The following is a 10,586-nucleotide window of genomic DNA, read 5'->3' on the forward strand; positions in this document are numbered from 1 at the left end:
CTTATATAAAGAAAGTTCAAATATTATATACTCCTATATAATAAAAAATTATTATTTTCATCTTATTTATCCTATATAAGTTTTAGACGAAAGTGATTTAATTTAATCGGAGTTCCGTTGTTGCATGTAGCTCGGTCATAGCTTATAGGCAGGGGTATTCGTCGGTCGGTTTCCGATATAGTATTTAAATATTTTGGTTCGGTATTTTTAATATTTAATTTCTTAAAATGTTATATTGATACCATACTTAATTAAATTCGGTATGGTTCGCCTTTTCTCCTTTCAATTTCGATTTATTGTCTGATAACTTCGGCTTGTTCGGCTCGAATATTAACTAGTGCATAGAGTCATAAACTATAATATTCTTAACTAAGGTCCTCAATATTGCAAAAAAAAAAAAAAAAAGAAGAAGAAGAAGAAGATAAAAACCAAAAATACTAAACCTAGACGGGAGAAAGATTGAAACGTATATAGGCAACCAAAGAAAAGAGGGAAGGCAAGTATTGTTAGCCCAGATACAGCTCAGGCCCAAGATCAGGCCCAATCAGCTAAGGGAAAGCAGAAGGCCCTTTTATAGAGTTTTTACATTACATGTATTTTCATTTTTTCAGAATTTACATTATATTTTATATTTTGTCTATTACACTTGTAAATATAAATAGGGACTACTCAATAATAAAGCTAGTTTTGGTCAATTAAGATTTAACCGACTCATTTTTCAGTCTTCTTCTTCTCTTTTTCTTCTACTATTTTCGCCATAGCTATCGAGCTTCGAGCTCAACATGGTATCAGAGCGGGAATATGGAATCCTCTCGTCACAACCTCTCTTCCGATGGTAGCCTCGTTTGAGATTGTCAAGGATTGTACTAGATCATCGGTTTTCAGAATATGTTCGTGAAATTTTGGGGTTTCATTCAATCTTCGCGTATTCTCGACTCCTATTGAGAGAATCGTCGATAATCTTCAAGCTACACGGTATTTTCTGCTGGATTTGCTCTACCTAGGGTTCATGGCTAAACAAGACCTCACTTCTTCAGGTTTTCAGAAGAAGGACGGTATCACTGTCACTCCTAATCACAAATTCTGTTAATTTTGATGTTAATGCTCCTTGCATGTACCTGATTTGAGTTTGTTTCTTATAACTTCAACGTGCTACTGTAATTTCTTAATATTAGACTTAGTCTCTGCTGAAAATGGGTACTGTAGTAGATGACATTAATTCTTCTTCAACTTCCAACGGTTTTGTTCCATTTTCCTTGGATCCTTCACATCCGTTCTATATTCATCCCTCGGATAATCCTGGAAGCCAATTGGTATCCGTTCCATTCAGTGGTTGTGGGTTTGTGTTATGGCGCAACAGTATGCTTACTTCCCTTTCTGCAAAGAACAAACTCAGCCTATTAGATGGCAGAGTCAATCAACCCACTCCTGAATCTCCGTATTATCCATATTGGGAAAGGTGCAATAATATAGTCAAAGCCTGGATAACCAACTCAGTATCTAGAGAAATAGCTGTTAGTGTAATGTGTTTTAAAACTGCTAAGGAAGTCTGGAAGGATATAAATGAAAGATTTGGTCAATCAAATGGGTCTAAATACATTCAAATACAAAGGGAAATCAGCTCTACTACTCGAGGCTCCTCTGATATAGCCTCGTACTTCACAAAGATGAGGAGTTTGTGGGATGAGCTGAATTCTTCATATGTAGGTCCTACTTGTTCATTGTGGTGCTTTGCCTAAATTCATAGAGGACCAACAATTGTTTCAGTTTCTTAATGGTCTAAATGATTCATACACGACTGTTAAAAGTGCTATTATGTTAATGAATCCTCTCCCACCAATCAGCAAAGCCTATAGTCTTTTACAACAAGATGAGAGTCAAAGGGAAGCTCACTATGGCGCTCCTAACCTATCTGGTGATGCCACTTCTTTTTTGGTGTCTCCTAGTGCTTCTAATACAAACAGGACTTTCAGTCAAAAAGTGAACTTTGAGGCCAGGAAAGCTGCTTCAATTGTTTCTTGCAAGTACTGCAAGAAGCCTAGCCACACTGTAGACAAGTGCTACAGACTTCATGGATTCCCTACTGATTTCAAGTTCACCAAGAGTAAGAAATATGCCTCTTGTGTTCAGACTGAAAATCCATCGACCACTGCTGTTACTACTACTTCTCAGCAAGCTGATCCTTCAGCCCATGGATTTACCAAGGAGCAGTATCAACACCTGCTAACCTTGTTTCAACAAGTTCAGATGTCAAACACTTCCATACCTGATGCATCCAATGTGGATCAACCTGCTTTTGCACACTTTGCAGGTTTGTTTAGCAAGTATGCTGTAGATTCTGAGGCTTCCCATGTGTGTGCATCTTCTCATTTAGGTGTCAACCCTTGGATCTTAGATACAGGGGCTACAAATCACATGACTCCACATAAACACCTTCTTTTTAATGTCCAACCATTAATTAAACCTTTCCTTGTCACTCTACCTAATGGATATAAAGCTAAAGTTGTATCAACTGGATCTCTGTACCTTAGGCATGATATAATTTTACTTCATGTTCTTCTGGTGTCATCTTTTCATTTCAAATGATGGTAAATATATACTTTATTATTAATAACAAAAAGTATAGTGGGGAAAAATGATGGTAAAAGTTAAAGAAAACTATAAAAATAACAAAAAGTAAAATTTAAAACTCTAATATATATATTATTATTAATAATATGTGTATTGTGTAATATAATATATACTTTATTTCGATATGGTTTCAGTATTTTGATAGATTATTTTTAAATACCAGATACTAACTTTTTAAAAGAACTTCAAATACTATACCAAACACCAAATACTAAAATTATCAGTGTCGATATTCGATACAATAATTCGGTATTTATCAAAATTATGCATAGCCTACTTATAGGGCATCCGAGATTCTAGAGAAATATTTTCGCGGATAACAAAAGGGCAAACTCCAGAGGGTATTGTAGCCATTTCAGCAGGCAAATAGGATTTGTGTTTGGGATTTTCAGATCTATATATAGAGTAAATTAAAGGTGGTGGGGAGAGAAATACTGTCTGGTAGCAAATAGAGATTAGAACCAAGTAAAGACGTGATCATGATGTAGATGTTTTTCTACTTAAGGACAAGACAATGCACATGAATTGGAGAGAGAGATAGACCCTCACCTATATGGAAACCTCCCATATTATGTGAATATAATAATATATAGAAATATGAGGAATTAGGAGTGGAGCTACAATATAATTTATTGGTTTAGCAAACTTAATAAACATATTTTGTATTTGTATTAAAAAATTTATTAAATATATATAAATAATGTATTCCAAACTTTATAAGTTATCTTGTTCTAAAATTCAATGGATCTCCATAAACTTAAATTTCTGAACTGTATATAATCTTTCATTAACTTGATCTAAGATCTCATACAATTGTTTTCGTAGAGGACAAGTTGTCCATTCAACTTTTTTGTTGTTTCTGTTGTCCAATGCCATTTACCCTTTCATTTCTTGTCCCCTTCCATATATCAACCCCAAGACTTGTGCAAAACCACTCATAATTAAAGTATTAATATTTCTTTTCATTCTAATCAATCACCTCTATAAATACCTTTCCTTTACATCATCTCTTTCAAAACATTCCATTTTTCCCCCTTTGTTCTTCTCTCTAGCAACTCATAAAGTTATCTAAATAGTATTTCCTATTTCTTTCAACTAGTAATACATTTTTTTCATTAACTCGTGGGCTATAGACTATGCCTTCTCGGATCGCAGATTCTTTTAGAGCTCACTCTCAAAAACACTTGGATTTGAACTCAATAAAAGAATTGCCAGAATCCCATGCATGGACATCATCAAATGATTATCCTTCAGAAAATTCATGTAACTTCGAGTCTATTCCAGTTATCGACCTCAACAACAACAACAACAATAATATTAATATTCTTGAACATATAGGTCAAGCATGCAAAAAATGGGGTGCATTCCAAATCATAAACCATAATATATCAGAGAGGCTACTTCAAGATATTGAATTGGCAGGAAAAAATCTCTTTTCGCTCCCAATGCAGCAAAAGCTTAAGGCTGCTCGTTCTCCTGATGGTGTAACTGGCTATGGCGTGGCTCGCATTTCTTCTTTCTTTTCAAAGCTTATGTGGTCTGAAGGATTCACCATTGTTGGCTCCCCACTTGAACACGCTCGTCAAATTTGGCCTCACGATTACCAGAATTTCTGGTGAGTACATATTTAGTTATCATTAGTGGCAGATTCAGAATTTAGACGCACTTTAAATTTTGACCTGAGAGAATGAGTTCTGAAATGTATATATAATTTTATATAAATTTATTCTTTTTGTCTGTCAGATCGGACCTATGACCCTGTGATTGAATCCGCCATTATTTTTATCGTCCCGCTCACATTTTTCATGCACGTATATCAAAAATAAAAATGAACGAATCTTTCATTTACACAAGTACAAAAAACCATTTTTTCGTTTCCTGTTTTTGTACGTACAGTGGGGAAACGATAGGTAAGATAAAACCTACTGTTATTACTTTATACTGTTATTAAATTATTAATGGAAGAAGAAAAGTTTAACGATAAAAATGATAAGGTCCCCCTAGATAAGATAAGGGAAGACTTCATAGATATCAATCTGAAAATCAAATCTAATTATTGCCTTTTGTTGTACTTTTCTTTCACTTAAACAACTCTTTCAATCCTTTTATAGTATTTCTTCTATTTTTCTGTATTTTTATTTTTTTTCTAATTTTTTTGTATTTTTGCGTTTTTTGTTTTTTTAGTGACGTAATAGAAGAATACGAAAGGGAAATGGAAAAGCTAGCTGGAAGACTGATGTGGCTTATGCTTGGGTCATTGGGGATAACTAAGGAAGACGTGAATTGGGCCGTAGGCCCAAAAGGAGAATCCAAAGGAGGAAGTGCGGCCCTACAACTGAATTCTTACCCGGCATGTCCGGATCCGGATCGGGCCATGGGTCTTGCTGCACATACGGATTCTACCATATTAACAATCCTTCACCAAAACAACACAAGTGGTTTACAAGTTTTCAAAGAAGGGAGTGATTGGGTCACTGTCCCTCCATTCCCTGGTGCATTAGTAGTTAACGTAGGTGACCTTTTACACATACTATCAAACGGGTCGTACCCGAGTGTACTACATCGGGCCGTTGTGAACCGGACGCGACATCGCCTTTCTGTTGCGTATTTATATGGTCCACCGTCAGGGGTGAAAATTTCACCCCTCGCAAAATTGGTGGACCAAAGGCACCCTCCATTGTATAGGGCAATAACATGGAGTGAGTACTTAGGCACTAAAGCCAAGCATTTTGACAAGGCACTTTCATCTGTACGGCTTTGTGCCTCTCTAAGTGGATTTGCCGATGCCAAAGATCATAATGGCGTGCAAGTTGGCTAAACTGAATAAAGACAAATTAATTTAATTATTTTCTTGAAAATATGGCTTTCTCTCTCTGTTGTTCTTTTTACTCCTTCGGCGAAATATTGTAACTAGTACTTAATTTTTAGAGAGAAGAGAACATAAATTCTATTTTTACCAATCTCTATATAATACTTCAAAAAGTAGTAGTAGAACACATAGGACAAGATGGAGATGTGGCCTTATTTAGCAAAATACGGTCAGACCTCTCTATAATAACATCTCTATATAACAACAATTCACTGTAAAAGTTAATTTTTTTCGGAACCAATTTTTATATTATGTTATAATATATGTTTTTTATAACAACACTTTACTATAACAGCCAAAAAATATCGGAACAAACGAGATTGTTATAGCGAGTTTTGATTGTGTACCAATATGTCACTTTAAAATATCGAACAGGATAGTGATGTGGCCGTAGTTACCTATTTAACAAAATAAACACGAAAATGTCTTTCTTGGTATTCGAATAAGTGCATCTAAAATAATTTTTGAGTCATATTTGTTATTACATTAGAAGCTTCCCTAATGTTAAGGAGAATCGATTTACACAAAAATAAAAAATTAAAAAAATTTAAAAACTTTAGTGTTCTCACCTCTATACAGTATAATTTTCAAAGGAGATTTAAGTGAATTCCTCCACGATGTATCATGCATATATGTATATATACAGACATATAAACATATATAGACACATTAAATTTGTATTCATTATCTTAAAATAATGAACCAAACAAAGAAACAATCTTGATGTACTGGCCTTGTTTGTCGCATTGCGCAGGGAGTGAGAGGAAGATAATATATTTTGGAAAATTTTGTTAGAGGACAAGAGAAGCGACATGTTATAGACCCAGCTTTGATATATCAAAGTACTCAGCATCTCCGAGGAACAGGACAATACTGGATAAAGATAATAAAATGGTTAAATCAGTGTTAGATTGAGATCAAGTATATGACAAAAGAGAAATCAAACTATCACTGACCTGATTAAGTAGATATTCTATTGCAGAATGATGACAAGTAATAAAATAAAACAAAGCCCATCAAGCGAAATAATAAGAAAACAAAACAGAGAAGAGAAAGAAAAGCTAGCGAAGTGCACAAGTTGATGAGGAATATTGTGGCTATGTTTGTTAGTTTCATCTACGGGTGACAAACGGGCGGGTCGGGTCGGATATTGACGAGTCGAAACGGGTAATGTAAAGCGGATAAATTATCCGGTCCGACCATATTTTATACGGATAGAAAATGGGTTAACCGGTGAATAATATGGATATCTGTATTATCCATAACTTCTTGGATATAATCACTTTTTGGAGAATTCTTAGTCTTCCAAACATGAGGAACCCTCAATTTGAGTCTCTACAAATGTAAAAGTTAAATCTATTAGTTATCCATCGGTTATCTATTGGTTATCCATTTTCTAAGTGGATAATATGGTTCTTCCATATTTGAGATAGTATGGATCGATAACTGTTTTCTTTTATCCATTTGCCACTACTAGTTCCATTGCATATTTGGCCAAGCTTCTAAAATTTATTTTGAAAAGTACTTTTGAAAAAAGTCATTTTTCATAAAAATACTTTTGGTGAGAAGCAGTTTGTATTTGACTAATAAATTTAAAAAATATTTTTAGCAGCAATTAATGTTCGGCTAAGCTTTTAAAAAGTATTTTTACATGTATTTTTCTCAAAAGTGTATCAAAAAAATATTTATAGGGAGAAATTGTTATACCTATATTTTAATGATGACAATAGCACAAATCTAACCAATCCTTAATGTTTGCAGGAATTCAGGAACCTGGAAGGAAAGATATGCAACTGCTGAAGATGACAAAAGGAAAGGAATCAAGCTAATTTTAAATTAAGCAAAGCCCGGAGCAAATCAATCAAAATAAGGATGAGCAATCAAGTTCGAAAATAAAGGAAAATTTGTAGTGAAATAAATCAAGAAGATCATGATTGACATAATTCAAATGGAAGTTAGAGTGATCATCGGCCAATCAACTACATGCGTTAATTGCTCCTCGAAATCAGGAACACACAAAGGAAGAAGAGCATACTCAAGAATTGAATCCAGCCTTCTTTGTGAACTGCATTTAGGGGCAACCCTTGGGCTAAATCTCTTAGAATATCTCTTGCCTCAATCAATAGTCCATCTGCAACGGCTCTAACAACAAAACCTCAAGACCTACCTATATGAAGAACTGAAGGACAGAAGGAAGTCTCACGCAACTCTATATATAAGTTTCTATATCTTTCTAGTTCTTAGTACAAACACTGTATTATTGAGTTTACTAGTATCACAAAAGATAGAAAAGTTAGAAGACAGACAGGAAGTTGTGTCAAGCATTGAGAACTATTGTAACTGAATGTCGTTAGTAGTGAAAGAACAAAAACCACAACTGTTGTTACGATTCACATATTGAAGATCTAAGAGAACCCTTGTGACCCAAGGGAACTGGATGTAAGTACCACAATGATACTGAACCAGTATGAAAACTCTGAGTCTTTACTGTTTCCCAGTTTCTGCAAATCTCTAAGCTTTAGAAGCAAAGAAGTCGACTATCACTCACATTAGTCAACTTATTTTTAATTAGACACAATTCACCGCTCCCCTCTTGTGTTTGAGAAATTACTTATTTTGCTTTAATAAACTGCTTCTGCTAATACGCAAAACATTTTTTTTCTTTTAAAAGCTTGGTCAAACATTTCAACTTTGAATATAATTCATCTAGATATTTCTACATCTTCCGGCCTATTCATAAGTTTCACTAACACTACGGAATGTGATGGAATAAGTAGAATCTCTCCCTCATTAATTAGAGATGTGTTAGGTTCGAGTCCTGAAAATTAAGAAATTCACGATATGAACCACTTCTTCTTTTAAATAGGTCAAAATATGGAGCTTCTTTTAAATAGGTCCTACACGATGCAAATCTGAATAAATCAGACGAGTAAATTGCGAATACTAAAGTATGGTGTTATGGGTATTTTTGGGAATTATTGCAAAGACAGGGAGGTGATAGTTGGAATAAATAGTGGCATTTACTGTCCCTTCAAAACTGCAGTGTCGAGCTAGGAATTGCATGTGCCTTTCCTCGACAATGGTAACCTAGAAAACCCCATGTCCTTCATCTGAAAAAACATCAATAATTCATATTGACAGTTATTTTAATTTCTAAAAGAGCTTTCATTGCTCTGGAAGTAGTGTACTTCCGCAATAGAATATTTGAAAGAAACTGTACGTCCTAGGAACTGTTGTGGAGTTTCTACTCTGATTGATTAATGTATTGAACTGTTATGTACCAATAGCTGGGAAAATTTTATTTTGTGTCTCATACAACTGACACTAGTTGTATGAGGTAACCTTTTTGTCTCACAGTTTTGTGGACCCATATTTCTGTGGACCCAGAAGTGTAAGATTGGGGTCCACAAATTTGTGAGACAAAAAGGAGCCTCATACAACTAGTGTCAGTTGTATGAGACACAAAATAAAACTTCTCAGATAAAGCTTTGTATTATCTTGATTCGATATTTTAACTAAGTAAACAAGAACAAACAAACAAATTAGAACAAAATATGATTTTGATTTGAACGAATCGGTAGGTCATGGGTTCGAGCAGTGAAATCAGCCATCGATATTTTATTAAGGTATGCTGTCTATGTCACACCCCCTTGGAGTACGACCCTTATCCGGACCCTGCATGAACGCATGATACTTCATGCACCAAGCAGCCTTTAATTGGACGAATTGGGCTATACACATTATTTAGCTTAAATTGACCAGCCTAACATTGAGCGGTCTATAATTCAATCCGTTTATTGACCGGATCATATAGTCCCTTTCAATTTAGATGACATACTTTTTTATTTGTTTGTTCCAAAAAGAATGACACATTTCTACAGAATAATTCAACATTAAATTCTTTATTTTAACCATTTTACCTTTAATGAGAAGCATTTATAACAATACAAATATCATGGTCCCATAAAACTTTTACCCCTCAAGCTTTTATTACCCAAATTTAAAAAAAAAATTCTTAAACTCAATGCCGAGTCCAATTACCACAGTTAAATTGAAACGGAGAAAGTAACTCTTTTAGATGCAGGCCAACTAGTCCATTTGACACTGTTATTCTATACATGAGAAAGTGGCTATAATAAAGTCATAGACTATAACCAAAAAGTAAAAAAAACATAGACTAAAGCAGAGACAATTGGATTTTGTGTAACACCTAAGCAAGTAGGAACATGCGTGTCAGATCACTTCTGCTTCCAACCGTTCCATACTCCCTCCGATCCATAATAAGTGACTAATTTATTTTGGGCACAACCATTAAGGAAATATTAAATTTTAGATAAAAATAGTTAGTATGATTAAACTGCCCTTAATTAAATATTACAGCATAGTTAATGTGAGGAGTAAAAGACTTTTTAGGAATACACACATGAGGATAATTTTTATAAAACAAATTGAATTTTTTTTTGATTATATAAATGGACATTTATTTTAAACCAAAATAAAAAAAATAAATTAATCATTTATTATGGATCAAACGAAGTATTCCATTACATGTCCAAGTTGAAGTTGTGGCTTGAAATAGCAATCCACTCCTTAAATAGCTTTGCTTTATCGCGCATTTAATTTGAGGCATCTCCTTTTTCACATGTCAGAAATAATTAGGTTCTCAATTTTGTGCTTCTTTTCCTTTTTGTCTCTTTGTAGTATACAGAGTCTACGACTTCATGATGAACTTTTAGAAGATGATCTAATTTTGGAAACACTGGCAAATTTATTAACCATGGAAAAATTATTTTAAAAGTCAATTTCATTTTCCACAAATCTATTATATTCAATAAAATTTCAGTAACAGAAACCATATCACAACTAAGGATGTGTTTGGTACGACGGGAAATGTTTTCCATGGAAAATATTTTCATGGAAGATGAGTGATTTTATCATTTATTTTCCCTTGTTTGGTTGGTGAATGGAAAACTTTTTTAGGAAAATATTTTCTAGTGTTTGATTAGAGAGTAGAAAATATATTTTTAAGAAAATATTTTTTTATGGTACTCTTCTCACCCCCTTCCCCCAAGTCCACATGTTTCCT

The 10,586-nt window shown here is 34.0% G+C and overlaps 2 protein-coding genes across 2 annotated transcripts; both read left to right on the forward strand.

The window, feature by feature from the left end:
• Window positions 1,194–2,586, forward strand: LOC109228070. Its single transcript, XM_019393252.1, has 2 exons — window positions 1,194–1,726; window positions 1,845–2,586. The coding sequence occupies exons 1-2, from the start codon at window positions 1,194–1,196 to the stop codon at window positions 2,584–2,586; spliced, it is 1,275 nt and encodes a 424-aa protein (XP_019248797.1).
• Window positions 3,646–5,468, forward strand: LOC109228365 (gibberellin 3-beta-dioxygenase 1-like). Its single transcript, XM_019393510.1, has 2 exons — window positions 3,646–4,246; window positions 4,816–5,468. The coding sequence occupies exons 1-2, from the start codon at window positions 3,768–3,770 to the stop codon at window positions 5,447–5,449; spliced, it is 1,113 nt and encodes a 370-aa protein (XP_019249055.1). The 5' UTR covers window positions 3,646–3,767; the 3' UTR covers window positions 5,450–5,468.

The sequence above is a fragment of the Nicotiana attenuata genome, chromosome 6 (assembly GCF_001879085.1).
Source record: "Nicotiana attenuata strain UT chromosome 6, NIATTr2, whole genome shotgun sequence".
NCBI classification, from domain to species: domain Eukaryota; kingdom Viridiplantae; phylum Streptophyta; class Magnoliopsida; order Solanales; family Solanaceae; genus Nicotiana; species Nicotiana attenuata.

Coding starts and splice junctions, on each gene's coding strand:
- LOC109228070 (XM_019393252.1), top strand. CDS start 1,194: ATGGGTACTGTAGTAGATGACATTAATTCTTCTTCAACTTCCAACGGT. Junction 1,727..1,844: donor GGTCCTACTTGTTCATTGTG/GTGCTTTGCCTA, acceptor CCCACCAATCAG/CAAAGCCTATAGTCTTTTAC.
- LOC109228365 (XM_019393510.1), top strand. CDS start 3,768: ATGCCTTCTCGGATCGCAGATTCTTTTAGAGCTCACTCTCAAAAACAC. Junction 4,247..4,815: donor CACGATTACCAGAATTTCTG/GTGAGTACATAT, acceptor TTGTTTTTTTAG/TGACGTAATAGAAGAATACG.